The sequence below is a fragment of the Battus philenor genome, unplaced genomic scaffold (assembly GCF_028537555.1).
Source record: "Battus philenor isolate CCGP_79_NKW_IND1 unplaced genomic scaffold, ilBatPhil1.0.hap1 SCAF_9, whole genome shotgun sequence".
In the NCBI taxonomy this organism is placed as follows: domain Eukaryota; kingdom Metazoa; phylum Arthropoda; class Insecta; order Lepidoptera; family Papilionidae; genus Battus; species Battus philenor.
This window is the reverse complement of record NW_027181759.1, coordinates 39,489-56,200: the sequence shown is the minus strand read 5'-3', so window position 1 is coordinate 56,200 and position 16,712 is coordinate 39,489. Positions and strand designations below refer to the sequence as shown.

Below are 16,712 nucleotides of genomic sequence, written 5' to 3'. Positions count from 1 at the left end.
CCCGCGCATCACATGCACCACATTCATTAAATCGCATCTGGAATATCTTGTTGCAGTATGCAGATCACCTGTTTGCTATTAATCTGGACTGCCTGCAAAGAACTCGGAGAATAATTTCATCACTATATAACTACCACTTTCGCACAGCAACAACACAGTCGTATGAACAAAATAAAATCACGACATAGTTCACTTAATAAACAGACACGAGCTGCTATCAATTGAAGTCAGAACAAACCGCGGAGAGAAATCTATTAACTGTATTGTTTGAAGGCGTACAGTGCTCTACTTGATGATTTGAAGAAATGGTTTGATATTGTAATGCTTAAAACGTTCTTACAAACTGGCGCTTTAATTCATAAGGCATCCGTCCGCCCGGCTGTAAAGACAGTTGACATAATGTAATAAAGTATGCCTTACTACTGTTTTATAATTAACATGCTTTTTAAGTGTAAATTGTGTACGTAGTTGTACAATCGCGCAAAAGAGTATTGAGACAGGCGAGGCGGGGAGTCGCGGGGCGCCGCCGCGCCTGTCGCGCGACGGCAGCAACGTTCTGGCCGCGTGTCACTTGACGTCATCGAAGTTATGAGCAAGTTAATATTTGTCAAGCGCGACATGTGTTTCTGGAACGCGAAGTTCAGTTTGCTTACATAAGAGCGCTTATTGCGAAGGTCACCAAATCTAAATAACAAACAAGTGTGTGTTGCGGAAACAAGATCGGCCGATCATAATTCCGTAACGTTTCCTTCACAAAATCTCACCAAAAATATGACGCCGCACTCGCGCCCGCCTCCGACTTAACGCCATCAAAATTTTTCCGCAATGCTTGTCATCCGCTTTTAGTGGACATACATTCATCAAAAAATACACACCCAAACAAAATGTCGTAATGCAAGGCTTGTGTTCCGTGAAATATTAACCATGTCTCTTCTGGGCCAGCGAGTTGCTGTTCAAAGGCGGACAAGTGAGCGATGAAGCGACAAAAATATACACAGGCTGAAGGCTTCAACACCAGTGATAAGACAAATGACATTCGTATACGTATTGCTGGTCAGCAACAGTCTGTTTGTGCGTTAGTGCCGGGACGACCGTTCCCTGCGCGGTGGGTCTGATGTTCCCAGCCAACATTCCCACTTGAGGTCGTTGTTAGAAGCAACTGAAACACCGAAACAGCCTTTTTTATATCCGATTATAGTCCGGGCACGCATTTGTGTCCAAAAAAAGTGTTCATCTCCAAATTATAATGCAATGTAATTAGTAATAGTAATTAATACGTAAATTTTCCCCGCGGCAAATTCTATTGATAGTTATTCGCTGTGTGCTGTGACGTAAGTCAGAGCTTCCAATGCGTTGTCAGCATTACGATACGAACAAAACGTCTCACCGCGTGGAAGGCCACCAAATAGTGAGTCGTAAGTCGCGATGCGTCTGACCACCTCGAGGCCTTGTCCCGCGTCGTCCTGGCCGCGGTCTGCGCGAGCAGGTTGCGCACGCGCAGCGTCGTGACTCGCCTCCATGCTGCGCGGCACCGCGCCGCCGCACCGGTCTCATGCATTATGCGCGCATGCAGCCTTCCACTCGAAACGTTACGTAAGCGCAGCCTGCGCACCGCCCCCCGCGCCTCCGCGCGTCGCCCACTGGACGACTTCTAGAAACTGCGCAGCAAGTGCGCAAACACCACGGTTGGTAGCGTACGGAGCTATTATATATTATTTTCTGCTGTCGTTAAGATGGGAAATGATCTTTATACTTCGGTCCGGACGGACGACCCGAGACCGTAGCTTACACCGAGCGCACTCATGAGCCGGGGCGCGGGGTAATGTCGCCAATTTTTATGTAATTATTATTGCGTGTACGTAAAAATCATTATTTATATTTAAAATTTTGCATCGGTAAAATTTTCTTGCTTCTGGCCTACTAGAGCCGGGTTTGTATTTTTTAAAATTCACAGTGTTGCGTCAGTGTTCTTCGTCGCACGAGCGGGGACGATACGCGGCGCCGTCGCGGCGCAAGGGGAAACATCCCCTGTCAGATCCGACGCAGGCGCACCGAAGCTCCGACAAGATCGTTCACGTCGACGATTGCAAAGTTTCCTTATCAAGCGTATCGGGCGCGTCGCGCTATCGCGGCGGCGCTGCGTGATCCCCGTTGATTGATTGATAGCTTGATGGATTGATTGACGGCCTGATTGAGTGTTCGAGTGGGCGCGGCGGCGTGACGCAGGAACAATAATATAATACCTTCGCGGAAACCCTGCTCTGAAATCTGGGATTAAACACGTTTCGATACGCTAACACGACCTTGCGGGCTTCCGTCACATTAGGAGGGCGCGCGACCCGTTTCTGTTATAACAAGCACAAATATACAATAACCACTATTGCAGCGTATGGGCGACACTGTCAGTGAAGGTTCTCCTCCGAGACGTAAATCCGCCGCGCGGAGGCCCGAGCAGGCCGCGCCGGTCAGCGTGCCCGCGGTGGTCAGCTGGTCACAAAAGCTAGCCGGCCCCCTGCCGCACATTTCATAACTCATAAGATTCTGTCAGCTAACAACGCGGTTAAAGCTTGCACGAAATTCTCTATTAAGACTTGGGTCCTTAGAAAAGGCCGCGCGTGTTTTTGATTTCGGCGCCCGGTTGCGTAACGGCCGCACAGTGTTTACTGCCGAGAGCAACCGCTAGTACGGCGGAGCGAGATCCAAACCAATTCCCGTTCCGCGGGAGCCCAATTTGTCCTCCCACTAAGCAAAATAGTCTTCTAATAGTTAAACAATATCAAGAGACTCGTCACGTGTGCGGCTAGGTACACATCAACGCGGGCCGAGGTCGCACCCCGCGCGCGCTCTTACAACTAACTGGCAGACGTCACGTGTCGCGGCCGCACAAGGAAACTCGATGTACATTCAAATGTAGTCCGGTTAAGGTACCGGTCGAGCCGGTTCTTGTTTTAGGAAATAAGATTTCGAGTTTGCCACAAGGGCGCGTGCCGGGGTCGCGGCCTGGCTTCCGGCGGGTGCGGCGCTGCAGCGAGCGCACCTGTGAGCGTTGGCGCCGTCTAATTGCGCATTGTTCGGGTTCGCAGAACGCGGACGGCGGCCGCTTTTGGTTTCGTAATGAGCATAATCGGTCTTCACTATCGCGAGGCCACCGTCGCGCCGGTGCAGCTCGACGATATCGTTACGTCAATTAAAATAATTGTATCTGCGAAATGAGGCTTCTAATTAGGACTAAAATGAGGTAACGAGAGCTGCATAATGATAGTTTTATCAGGTATCAAAGTGTCAAAACCAGCGCACCGTGGAACCTTCTCGATTTCACGTGCGCCTCGTGCGCTGTGTTGTACGTAGGAGGAGAGCAACTTGGGCAATCCCGAGCACCTTGCAACCGAAGCCCCAGGGCGGCGCGGCGGCGGTGCGCTCTGCAGCCGATTGAAACTTATTGGCGGCCGCTTCGAATGCCCGAGCCCCCACTGCCTGGCGCTTCTTTGACACTAGAAGGCGAGCCCCGCGCTCCCCGCTCGCCGGCGTCACGCACGCCCGGCGCCGGCCAGGGAGCGCCGCGCGCCGGCAGCCGATTCATTAGTTCGACAAATGTTATTGCGTCTGGAACAGACGTGATCTGTTCCCTCCCTCCGCCGCGACGCCGCGACCGAGTATTTCTTTTATTGCAAAAGTAACGGACACGAGCGGCGCGAGTCGCCCCTCGGGCGAAGGCGCGTCCCGGCTCGCCGCGAGACGGAGCCGGTGGTCGGTATCACTCCTGGCCTACGGCATTACGTCGCACTTGCCCCGAGGCTGCGAGGAGTGCGTGTAGTAGCTAATGATTGCAACCGTACTTCTATGTCGATAGTTTCAATTGATTCCAATTGTTATCGGAATTTAAATTAAAATGATTTATGAGAGTTAACAGAGAATAACAATGAGTTATTACGCAACCTGACTGCGAGTCCGTGTGGCTAATCGCGTTCGCGTCTGGCCACACGTAAGCGTGGGCACTGTAGTAATGTTCTAGATTTTTCTTCTCGAGCATTCGATTTTCATCGTCGTTTTGTTTACTGTTTAGACGTGGTGCGGTGAAATTCTGTCCGCCGCGCTGCCACCGCCGTATCGCACTATCGCACTCGAGTCTTCGTTGTCAAGATACTGCGCGTTATCGCAATAACAAGACGCCTCGCGACGGGAAACAAAGTTGTGTGCACGTGGACACCGAATGCCACCCTCGAGAGCTGTAACGACGGCGTGCACGCGCCGGCACTCAGCTCTTGCTTTACGGAGCAACTGCAGAGAGCTCAGGGGAAGTGTTCCACCGGATGTAGCTGGGGCGCCACAATTGTTCCTCCTGGAGTTGCGTCCGAGCAGGTGGTTTCAGATGACGGGTCTTTGACTGTTCATTTACTGGTGCGGCTGCTACAATTTTAAAGCGGCAAGAATATAATGTGATATTTTAATCGACCTCCTACTGCCCTTTCAGGCGGTGATATATTTTACAAATAAAGCACGCCAATGTAGGGGTTGATACGATGCAGCGAGCGCTTTAGTTACAAAATAAACGAAGTAGTAATGGAATCGACTGTCCGGGGGTAATGGATCGGAACGCGCGGCGCGCTCGCCGGGCCGGCGCTGCTCGTGGCTCGTGTTGCGTATTGTTTGTGCGCCGAACCAACTGCGCCGCGCCGACGGCGGCCGATGGGGTTTAGTTTCGGCTCCAACTCTAATGCGATGTTATTTGACGCAAATGTTTAGCAAGAAAGGGGAGCCGACGTTGACGGGATGTAAGCGCGTTATGTTCTCTGTCATGATAGAGTGCGGCTCATCATCAGCATTATTAATTTAACGATTACAAAACAATCGCGAAGCAGCAACCGCTACCGACACGAGCCGAGGTGCGAGCTCCGTCGCTCGTTTGTCGGAGGTTCCCGCCGCTAACAGTGCTTATTCAGTTATAAAAATATTTTATGCATTTATACATCGCAAGCGTCGTCATTGCGGCCGTAAGACGTCAACACATGGTAAGTGTGATTCACTCGATTTCGAGTCCGTCGGCGGCGGCGCGCGGCCAATGTTGCGCTCAGTGTCGGGAGCCGGCGCCCAGCGCCGCGCGCTCCCGGCCGCGCGGACCGGAGCGTTGCCGAGGTGTTGAGTCAGAGCACGGGGGCGATGACCGCGGCCGTGCGATAGCGCCGCAGCCCCCGGCGCCGCAGCCCCCGGCGACGCAACAAAAACAAGTACGCGCTGGCGATGATAGCGCGCAACACACAGCATGTAGTCACAGTAGCTTTGTGTCGTATTGTTAAATTACGACACCAAAAATTTGTTCGGAATATTGTCCGTTGGGTCCCGCGCGGAGTGCGCAGCGTTGTCGTTTACTTCACGTTCCGCTCACGAGGGAGACCGGGATTGAATGGGCGATCTTATCTTTTGTGAAGCAAACCGGCAAGAGCCCGGGGCTGTGCGGCCGCCAATTGTTGCGTCGGGGTTGCCCGGCAACGCGGTCGCGTCCGCCGCGACGGATGAGTATTGCTTTTCCTCAATCTATCGACGTACAATACAACTAATCAATGGCCAGTAATCGGGCTCTCTTCGTTCAGAATTTAAAGAGTGCTTCAATAACTTTTAAAATACAGCCGCAAGTGGCCGCAAGTGGCCGCGCGAAGTGGAAGGTACGTTCACGGCTCTAGCGCCTCGAGTATTTCGCAGATAATGCACTGCTTGCGGCGTGACGTCACGCGCCCGCCGCAGCCACGCGGACAAGGACTCGCGCCGGCAATGCGCGGCCTTGAATAACATTGTTTTCGTGGAACCGGCGGGCGCGTGCCGTCACGCCCCGTACGGGACGCGCGGTACCACCCACCCGTGCGCAGCGCGCGGCCGCTGTATTGCGGCAGCGCATTGGATAATTCAAGTTATCAATTGAAATGTCGTATTGCCAGCTCAGAGTAATTAGTTTATTTTTCCTCAAACGCTTCGTCACCGCAGCCGCAACAATTTCAAAACAAAGCAATATATGCGAAGAGTTTGTTGCTCACGAACGTTGCGGCCGGACCGTCCGCCTCCGCGCGCCGACAACGCGTCTCTATCGCGGGTTCCTGCGCAGGTTGATTGCCACGAGTGAATAACCTAACTCAACGGCTATGCCGCAGTGGCTTAAAAATATGCTATTACGCTCTATGTACATTTGCTGTCTGCAATTGACATCGGCGAGGCGATCGCCGAGAACGAGGCCTGTAATGATGGCAAGGTGCACAGTTCAATTCGCGTTCACAAGCAAATGTGCCGTGTACATTATTGAGGACGTTTATTTATGAGCTCTACTATTAATATCAAATAGCACAGAACATAAACTTTCACTTTTTGTAGAGTCAAATTGTTTTCCTCTAAAATCTAAGTCGGCATGCACAGTTAAAATAACTTAAAGCCGATGACGTCATCGCGCAGGTGACTCAACTCGAGCGGAAATAATCGCACAACAGCAGCCCGCTCGCAGCCGCCGCGCAGCCTCCCGGCCGTGCATAATGAAAATATACGTACAACGACGTAACTTGTTAATCGTAGAATGAAAAAATAGTATCAATACAGAGCGGGGCGGCCGCCGCCGGTGCGAGCGCTCGCGGCCGGGCCCGCGTCGCCGAGTGGGAGAGTGTCCGCACCGCGACCGCGCGCTTTCATCAATGAAGTTCCGCGCATTCGCTTCATTTTCAATGCAGCGGGCGTCGAGCAAACGTTCGCGGAGGGGGGAGCGGAGAGGTGGAACCCACGTGCCGCCGCAACGGGATAAATAAAAGTGGTCGAGCGGGTTACGAGTCACGAGTCACATGACTATACTCTCCCTCCCCCCCTGCTTCGCAACCCCCTCGCGCTGGGCGGCGCGCGTCCGCAACACGAGCCGCCGGCCCGCGCGCCGGCTCACCATCTGTTGCGCTAAAGTGCGCTACTGGAGCAGTGCAGACCGCGTCGTATTGTGCTCGGCGGGCGCATGACCCGGGGTCGGTCCTCCGTTTTGCTTTTACGGCTCAAGTTTTGCCTATTACTGAAGACGGAAGTCGTTGCAAACATTAAGATAAGAGCGGAGAACAATAATTGAACCTTTACAAAAAGAACTTTACATTTTAAATATTATAAAATCCGAGGCTCGAGCCCGTGTGAAAAGTGCAAGGAAATGCTTTAGCCGCTCGTTGGGTTTTTCCTCGAGGTCGGTGAGGTAACCGCAAAGTGAATAAAGGTAAAAAACCTAACCGCGTCCTTCACTATCCGACGATCAAGAGTCATAAAATGCTACAGTCACCGAACTCCAGGCACGCGACGCCCTCTCTTTAAGTATTCATTGTATTGAGTTTGCTGTTGCAGAAGCTACCTTTGCAGGTCCTCAGCGCGGGCGCCCGCGCCTGCGCACTTGTGCGGAAAGGAATAGGTATTAGAGTGTCGCGCGGCGCCAGCGCTGCAGCGCAATCAGTATTAACAGAGCTCGAACAAAGAGCCGCGGTATAAGGAAAATTTCTATAATTAGCATTGATAGCAAATCTAACGCAGTCGCAATCTACGCGCGCGAACCGACGTGACGGCTGCGGGGAATGCCCGACTGCCAGCGCGTGCGCGCCCGCACCGCCGCGTTGCAAAGTCCCGTCGCGAATATGTGAATATGTCGTGCTGGAGGATAATGTTGGGTAGCTGCGGTGCGGCGGCGCCACAAGAAGACTCAAGCCTTACTGTAACGCCCCCGCGTACTTGGCGCGCTATGACGCGGACGACCCGTTATAGATATTGATTTAAAAGAAAACAAAGGATGATGCAATGCAAATAAAAATATTAACATTATTATCGACAACAACCTCCGCGTCGGTGTCGTCGGCGAGCGCATTTGGCGTTCACCGCGACGCTAGAGCGACCGACCCGCGTGGCAAGCAGCGAGCTCGCCGTGCCCTCGGGCCTGCGCCGCGCTGACACGCTCGGTCCGGAGCCCGGGGCCGCGCGAGGGTGCCGCGAGCTATTAACTGTCTATTAGCGCAATCCAATGCGGGACTGTAATTCTTTGCCCGAGTTGCGTCGAGTGAGCTCGCGGGCGGAGGTTCTCCAGCTGATTAGCCGGGGCTGCCGGCGTTTCCGCGAAGGTCGAGAGGGCGGCGGCGCGCGGGAGGGGGAAGCGCGGAGCGCGCAGCCTCCGCGGCGCATCCCGCGAGCGCCGCCGGTTCGGCTCAGTCGCGCTCCAACCGCGCCGGCGTCCGCACGTGCCTCCGCGCTCGCACCGTCGCGTCCTCCCGTCGCAGTCATCACGATCACTACGCCGCCGCCAAGCACCTTCGAGCCGCCGCACGGAATGCGCTCCTGACGGCTGGCTCCTCCGGCCCGGCCGCGCAAGTGAGTGTCCGCGCCCACCGCTCGACGCCAGTCGGCTGTTGCGTAGGCTGCAGCTCGAAGAGAAAAGTCTGCGTTGAGGCACCGCGTCCACCGGCGTCTACCAGTCCCTGACGTCCGCAGCTCCCACTCGGTGCGGTGCGAGGGTCCGCTTCGGTGAAAGCCTTTATCCGGCCTCTTTTTAATCGTAGTGACTGGGCCGCCCGCCCGCCCGACACGCGAACGCACTACTGTCTTCACGCCCCTGATTCGAAACCCGATATAAACAAAAAATACCTTCTCTGGTGGGGTTCCCGTCTCTGACGTTTAAGTCGTTCGTTTAGCACGATCACTGGCACGTCGCGTGTCGCGAGCGCGCTCGGAATTATACATGACATGCAAAGCAACCGCCGCCCGGCCCGCCGCCGCGCTTCGCTCTGCGGCCGGGGCGCGCTCCGGCTCTCCACCGGGACCTCCGCGCCCTGCGTCTTGTGCAAACAATTATTTTTAAATATCACAATAAAGGTTGGTGTTATTATTTAAAGTGTAATATTTGCGAAGTAATGAAATTGGATTATGAACGCGCAACAAGCTAACGGCCGCGAGATAACGGCTCCGGGGGCGCAGGGCCGCGCTGCAGTTTCCAAATCCATTTACGATGCAAATACGCGCGCAATTATGTTTACGACATGATTGCACTCGCGGCACGGCGCGGCGCGGCGGCGGCGGCGGCGGCGGCGGCGGCGCTGCGGGCGCAGTGCTAGCGTCGTTGTCACTAACGCTTCAGACGAACGCGCAACGTTCACATCGTCAACATCGTTATCGAAACTTATACAGCGTGAATTGGGAGCAAGATTATAATTACAAAATGATGCGAGCGTCCGTCGACGGCCCCGCGCGGGCTCCGTGCTGCGCGCGCGCCGCCTCGCTCTGTAGCACCGTCCCGCCGGGCGTCGCGAAGCACCGCGCGCCGCCGACACGCACCTCTGTTCAGATCGCGACTCCTGCTCGCTCCTTCTGTAACGCGAGTACGGAACTTGCCTGCTGAATACTTCGTAAAAAGTTGTAAACTCCCGAGTGAGAACTGGCCGCGCTCGGCGTTGTGCACTCCTCTAGTATTCTATCTATCTAGCTTATATTCAACGTACTTTGGTAACGAGTACGTGAAGTTGTCTTAAATATTATCATTTCCGCGACTTCATTTCAAATATTTTTCTGTAAAATATATTATTAAATAAAATATTTATTTTGTTTTTGTCTGTACGGCGCGCGATCAAATACAGTATTCGACGAGCGCAGTTGCGTCCGCCGCGATAACATTTTGGTGAATTAATTTATAGGTCGCGCCGCTGGTGCCGGCGTGTGGGTCCGGGATCGAACACAAAGCGCGCGTGTAAACGACTAAACCAAGAGCGTTCTTTGCGAACAGAGCCGCAGACGACGAGTCTGCCCGCCGCCGCGGACTACCGCTCCTCGCTCGCGGTCTCGTTTCCGTTTAATTTACGCGGACACCGCGACAAACATAAACATCAGAGGTTCCGGTTTTGGCGGCGCGCGTCGCGGTACTGTCACGTGAGCGCGACGCGGGCGCGGCGCGGGGGCGGGCGGCGCGGCAGGGGCGCGCGGGCCGCGCAGCAGCTGCCGCCGGCAGGGCTCAGGCGTTTCCTTTTGTGGCGCTCGAATTAAAAAAAACGTAGAAAAGTTTCGGAAAGAGAAACTCGCTACTAATCTTGTGGGTCGATTGTTTATCGTCCATCCGCTATATGTGTGTAGTTTCTATTGTTTTTTTTTTAACGGGTCTCCCGCAAGGTTGCGCCGTGTACCTCTTCGCCCTTTATTCCTGGCTTTAAAAAAATATTTTGTGGTTGTTGTAAGAAAATGGAATTATTATTATTGTAAGTGTGCATGTGTGCGAGCGCACAGGGCCAGGGGCGCGGGGCGCAGCTGCTACTCAACGATCAAGGTCTATTTTATCGACGAGTATTGACGCTTACACTTTCCGGTATTCAGTATGTCTTACATTGTTGGCTTACACAAATTGTGATTTATTTACATCTACATATTCTAATGCTTTTATAAGAAAATATTTCACCGTGATATCGTTTGCCCGGTAACCGGCGCCGCGCGACTGCGACGTTCACGCAGCTCGTGCCGGGCCGTCCCTTGTTCTACGCGAGATCTCACTCTAAATTGTTTCGTTTGGCGCCGGCGCGGAATAAGTTTTGTGTTGCACTCGCTTTTGTTATTGCTTGTTGTTTACGTCGCCGCCGAGAGCTGGCGCTTGTAATGACCACCGGCCGCGTTGCAGGATGATCCCGCGCCGCAAGCACAACGCGTCCTCCGGGTCGCTGCCGCCGCCCGACGACAAGAACGCCAGCAACGATTACATACGTAAGTACCCGGCGACGCGCCCGGACGCGGCTTCTAGTAAACAATTCCACGAACAGCTCATGTGACCGCCGGCACGCTATCGCACGGCCGCGCCGCCCGCCGGCGTTGCGGCTACCTGCGCCGAGGGCCCCGCTACCACACCTCAACTAAACTAACCGTGCGGTATTTTTTTCGCCACGATCCATTTAATTCGCTTGCGATGACTTGAGCATTGTGCCGCCGGTCATGTGTAAAATTGATTTTCCGCGTCGAGAATTTAAAACTGCGGAGAAGGTAAGCGGAGAACGAGCCGCCGGCTTTGCCGCGGTGCCGGGGCGCTCCCCCCGCGAGCGCTGCGGGCGGCGCGCGCGCACCTCCGCCATTCGGCCGCGCGCGCGCTTCTCGGGAGGTGCGCGAGGCGCCGCTCCGCAGCGCCGCTCAGCATGTGCTCGCCCGCAGTGTCGGATGGCGCGGCGCGCGACGGCTGGCGCGCCGCGCTGCGTCGCCGCCTCAACCGCAAGACGCTGCACAAGCGGGTGCCCATCGCCGCCTGGCTGCCGCAGTGAGTGCACTTGCCCTTTGCTTTCTTTACACGATACACAATCTAGAGGTGAGCCAGTTTTATTCTAACGTCCCTCTTCGTCTGCAAGCGTGAAGCCCGTGTGGCGCGACGCTCTGCCGGCCGAGCTGTTGTTTATTTATAAATATCAATTATTTATTAAATGTTTATTAACGATTCTTATACTGACACATTCAGCGAGGCCTGCAGGAAGTGCTCTTTGATAAAGCTTAATGATCTAATTTCATGTAAATAAAAATATTACAAAATCAACCTGTGGTTGTTTTATCAGTTTTGGAAAATAGGTATTTTCGAAAATTACAAGTAAGGAGAAAATGAATTCTGGAAATTATTTGTCGACAAAATGTAAGAGGGGGGGCTTTTGGGGCGCAGGTACAACGCAGAGAAGGCGCTGGGCGACCTGATCGCCGGCGTGACGGTGGGGCTGACGGTGATTCCGCAGTCGCTGGCGTACTCCAACATCGCCGGGCTGCCACCCCAGCACGGGCTGTACGGCTCGTTCCTGGGCTGCTTCATCTACATCGTGCTGGGTGGCTGCCGCGCCGTGCCCGCCGGCCCCACGGCTATCGCTTCGCTGCTAACGTGGCAGGTTGCCGGCGGGGTGGTGGAGAAGGCCATCCTGCTCAACTTCCTCACGGGCCTCGTGGAGCTGCTCATGGGCGTACTCGGGCTCGGCTTCCTCATCAATTTCGTGTCGGGCCCGGTCTCTTCGGGCTTCACGTCTGCGGTCGCGCTCATGATCGCCACGTCGCAAGTCAAGGACCTGTTCGCCATCACTGTCACTGGCAACACCTTCCTGCAGCAGTGGATCTCCATCTTCCGCAACCTGCACGCCGCCTCGCTCTGGGACCCCGTGCTGGGATTCTCGTGCATCGCGCTGCTGCTGATTATGAGGGTGAGTGCTCTGCCACGCCCTTTCTCTCGCCCCGAATTTGTATCTTGTAACAAACAAATATTTTTAAGCCAAATGTTTTCAAAATTTAGAAAATAGGAATGGTGAAGCTAGGGACGAAGCAGGCGGAAGGCCCGAGCACGCGGCAGAAGGTGCTGACCAAGTGCCTGTGGCTGCTGGGCACGTGCCGTAACGCTATCGTGGTGGTGGTGTCGGGCACGCTCGGGTACTGGTTCGTGGCGACGCACGCGGCGTCCCCGGTGCGCCTCATGGGTGAGTGTCTCGGCGCGCCCGCAGCCCCGCCCCCACACCTTCCCGCCGAGTCCATTTGTCGTGTAACGTGACCGTTTGTTTTCTTTTCGTGCTCGCACTAGCCGACAACGTGCGCGGCGGTTAGTACCGGTAGCTGTGCAGCTTGTTGCTCCTAGTTGACCTAGCTTCGCTCCTAGAAGTAGATCTAGCGTAGTGCTTGCCTTAGATCACTTATACTAGATTTAGTCGAACACGTCGCGCATCAGCGCGATGATGTAATTGTGGTATGTGCCGCGCAGGTGCCATCCCGTCGGGCGTGCCGATGCCCCACCTGCCGCCCTTCAGCTACGTGCGCGCGGACAACAGCACGGCGGACTTCTTGGAGATGGTGTCGGAGCTGGGCTCCGGCGTGCTGGTCATCCCGCTGATAGTGCTGCTGGAGGATATCGCCATCTGTAAGGCCTTCTCGGACGGGCGGACCATCGACGCCACTCAGGAGATGATAGCGCTCGGCGTGGTGAACGTGGGCAACTCGTTCATGCAAGCGTACCCGGGCGGCGGCTCGCTGGCGCGCTCCGTCGTCTCCAACGGCTCTGGGGTCAAGACCACGCTCAACGGCTTCTACACGGGTATGTTCCGCGCATGCGACCAACTGCGACGTCCCATCTGTACGAGTGTTGAGTAAAAGCGGTCACGCGAGAAGCCGCGCTCGAATCTCTGCGACCGCCGGCGTATTTGTCGTTTCTTTAAATAAGACTCATAAAGAGTTTCCGGCTAAGCGAAGACATTTATGTGTGCGTTTGTGCGTTACAGGCGTGATGGTGATTCTGGCGCTGCAGTTCTTCACACAGTACTTCGAGTTCATCCCTAAGGCAGCGCTCGCGGCCGTCATCATCTCCGCCATCCTGTTCATGGTGGAATACGACGTCGTCAAGCCGATGTGGCGCGCCAAAAGTAACCGTTTTGCTTCACTTCATCCAACCACTACCACCGCCCTCCACCCCTCCCGACGATTTGACAAAACAACACAATCATTTGCGCGTCGGCACGTCCGTGCGACAAGCAACGTCGCCTTCGATGTGCGGACTACGACGCATTATTTTGTTGTTATTGCGTGCGCCTAGTTCATACCAAAGACCATTATTTAATATTTAATAATAGTTAATTTTAAAAATAACTCTTATACTGCCTTATTCTTCCGGAGAACAGACTATAAATTATAAGAGGCAGACACAAAAACAATGAAATAACACTTGGAAGAAGTGAGTATGAGGTCGCATTTTGCTTTCAGAATTAGGATTTTTCTTTCTTTCACCACTTTCGTACCTTTGCCACAGTCTGTCGGTAAAGGAAATATTATTTTTACCGTACTTTTCTAATCACTACTTTCCAACGTGCTGGCAGAGCTGGACCTGGTGCCAGGCGTAGGCACGTTCGTGCTGTGCCTCACGCTGCCCATCGAGTTGGGCATCCTGATTGGCGTCGTCGTCAATATCATCTTTATCCTGTACCACGCCGCACGACCCAAGTTATCAGTGGAGTTGCTTAAGGTAAGTCATATTCAATTACGTCAGCGAGGGGCCAGTTGGCAGGTGGCACTCGCGCTCGGTGCCCCGGGGTCCGGGTGCATCTGATCATGCGTCTGATGCACGCCGGCGGGCCACTCGCGGTTCGTCTCACGCGGCGACTCGGTTCGCAGACGGAGGCGGGCGTGGAGTACCTGATGATTACGCCGGACCGCTGCCTCATGTTTCCGTCGGTGGAGTACGTGCGGCGGCTGGTGAACAAGTGCGCGGCGGGCGGCGCCGTGCCCGTGGTGCTGGAGTGCACGCACATCTACAGCGCCGACTACACGGCCGCCAAGAGCATCGAGCAGCTCACCGCCGACTTCCACGCGCGCTCGCAGCCGCTCTACTTCTACAACGTGAAGCCCTCCGTGTGCTCCATCTTCGAGGCGGTGGCTAAGCCCGAACACTTCGTGGTCTTCTACGAGGACGAGGAGCTGGACCGGCTGCTGGCGGCAGACGGGCGCGCGCCGGCCGTCAAACCGCCGGCGGTGCCCTGAGCGACGCGCTCTACGTCCCTACCTCCTCCGCTCCCTCCTCACCCCTCCCCTCGCTGAAGGTTGGCGCCCGCGGGTCCGCGCGAAGCGCTCCCGCTCGCTCGAGCGCCGTCTCGGGCCAGATGCGGGAGCTCGAAGGCTGTACGGCTGTGATGGGGCGCCGAGCGAAGCTTGACCCCGACTCTTCTTACGGTTATGTACTTACTGTCGCCTTCGCAGAACGTTATTTTTGTAAAAAAAAACTATATTAATTTATGGGCGGGCGCCCGCGCGTCCCCCGCTGTTGTGATTTTAGATGTTAACTATATTTATATCGGTCTACAAGGATCCAGTGCACCCGCGCGACCGCGCAGGTGGCTTGGAGCAGGCCAACGTTCGTGATACAAGTAGTATTGGTAGTGAGCGAGTTTATTTATTGTTAGAACTCCGGATGAAGTACAAGTTAGGTTAGCGCTCGGGCTGGGTTCCTGCGTCCGTTCCTTTGTGATTCGCAACTGCAGTACCTACGCAAATGATACGAGAGTTGAAATATATTTTAGAGAAAAGTTGCTTAAATCTATTATTTAATATACATTTAAACAACAAAACATGTGGTGCCAATGTACGACGTGAAGAACACACTTCAAGTTCCAAGAACAAACTAATTAAACTCTAAAAGAGTATTATCAAATAAAAGAATGAAACGGAAGAAGCCTTTTATTTAATTCCATGTCCCTATTTTACATTCGAACTGCAAGCGATTTTATAAAGACTATTGGTTGTTGGTGCGCTTATTTTAACGCGGACTTTTCTTTGTGTGAAGGCCTCCTCCTTCTTCCACGTGTTCTTTGTCCAGCCCGCCCGCTGGCAGAGAACTGCCATGTCGGATTTGCCATCTGCCCACCTTGTATTGGGTCCTTTCGTTTTGTTACTCGTACGCACTCTACCGGACATCTACACAACGTGACAAGTCATCCACTTCTGACCCGCTGCCACTTGAATCGTGACCTTTGAAGTTGAGAGAGGGTATCTATACTAAATTAAATGAATCAATGTTTGAAGGAGACCGCATGTACCGTATGGAACAAGTCTGTACAAAGCTGTACCGTATGGCCAAAGTTGTCTTATGTCTTTATATAGCTACGGGAATAAAATCACGAAAAGTTCGCACAGCTGCGCGTCGCACGAATTGTGGTTCTGTTGTCCATCGCCTGTCAACGAAATTTCGCTATCGCGGGGGTGGGCACGTGGCCGCGAAAATATGAACGTTACATCGACAAACAATTTTACCAAGTAATCTTTTTCGTGGAACAGCGCAACATTGTGTCGGTGCACTAGTGTTAAGAAAAAAATAGTAAACTTCCGTCCTCCGAAAAGTAGAGCGAAGCCATGCCCCTGATCGTTCGGCCGCGGCTAGGAAATGGGTGGTAATTTGTTTTCGGTGTTCGAGTAAACAAATCTATGAAATGTCAACAAACAGCAAAAAGGAACTTGAGAATTAAGCAAGAGGCTCCAAGGCGGTCCCGACAATAGCCGCCGCCTGCTGGCAGAGCGCGGCGCGCCTCTCGATGCTAAGAGTTCCGATGAGACGAAACGGCCAGCGTGTCACGCCCGAGCTCGTCCGGTATTTGTAAAGAGCACAGCCTTTAAATGAATGAATTTCAATAATATTGCATCTTTTCGTTGCTTCACATTACGCCATCTATCGGAATATGTTTACACTAGCATTCGAAATTCAGTCAAGTCACTATTACAAGGCAGTTTACCATTGACAGATAACACAATAAAATAACTAAACCTTAACCTAATCTAACTAATTAACAACGTCCAACGAAACCGTATGAGCAACAACTACTTTTATGGGGTTAAAAAACTGCTTAAAAGCAAAACTGAGGCGAGATTACATTTTGAATTATGCAAGGTTAATCGAAAATAATGTTATAGGGCGTCACTCGCGGCGCAGTTCGGACACGGGTCGCTTTATGTCGTCATTCTTATATCGCAACTGCTCGCGATGATTTCTTAAAGACGATTTCGTACAACCGGGGTCTACAACAACGGTCCAATCGCGGTACAACTGCGGTCCGCGGGGAAGACTGCCCGCTGCGCCGGGACGGAGCCTGCAGCTGTCGACTTCTCGACCCTACAGTCCATTTACATCGCAATAGTAATTCGATGCTGATCGTCTAACTGCAACAGCGCCGAAAAAGTAGATCGGAGTAGACCCTTTGAAAAACTTGGCTGCACGT

General features: G+C 53.6%; 1 protein-coding gene across 5 annotated transcripts; it reads left to right on the top strand.

Moving 5' to 3' along the window:
* The first annotated feature begins 8,262 nt into the window (after positions 1-8,262).
* Esp (Epidermal stripes and patches) lies at positions 8,263-15,166 on the top strand. 5 transcript variants are annotated; one of them, XM_068775750.1, is made up of 9 exons: positions 8,263-8,352; positions 10,637-10,719; positions 11,158-11,260; positions 11,651-12,173; positions 12,263-12,443; positions 12,722-13,051; positions 13,236-13,376; positions 13,827-13,972; positions 14,122-15,166. In XM_068775750.1, the coding sequence occupies exons 2-9, from the start codon at positions 10,638-10,640 to the stop codon at positions 14,485-14,487; spliced, it is 1,872 nt and encodes a 623-aa protein (XP_068631851.1). In that variant the 5' UTR covers positions 8,263-8,352; position 10,637; the 3' UTR covers positions 14,488-15,166. The 5 variants fall into 5 exon arrangements, with proteins under 5 accessions (XP_068631851.1, XP_068631852.1, XP_068631850.1 ...); XM_068775751.1 differs by lacking the exon at positions 8,263-8,352 and adding an exon at positions 8,798-8,853; XM_068775749.1 differs by lacking the exon at positions 8,263-8,352 and adding an exon at positions 10,009-10,093.
* Positions 15,167-16,712: the final 1,546 nt, after the last annotated feature.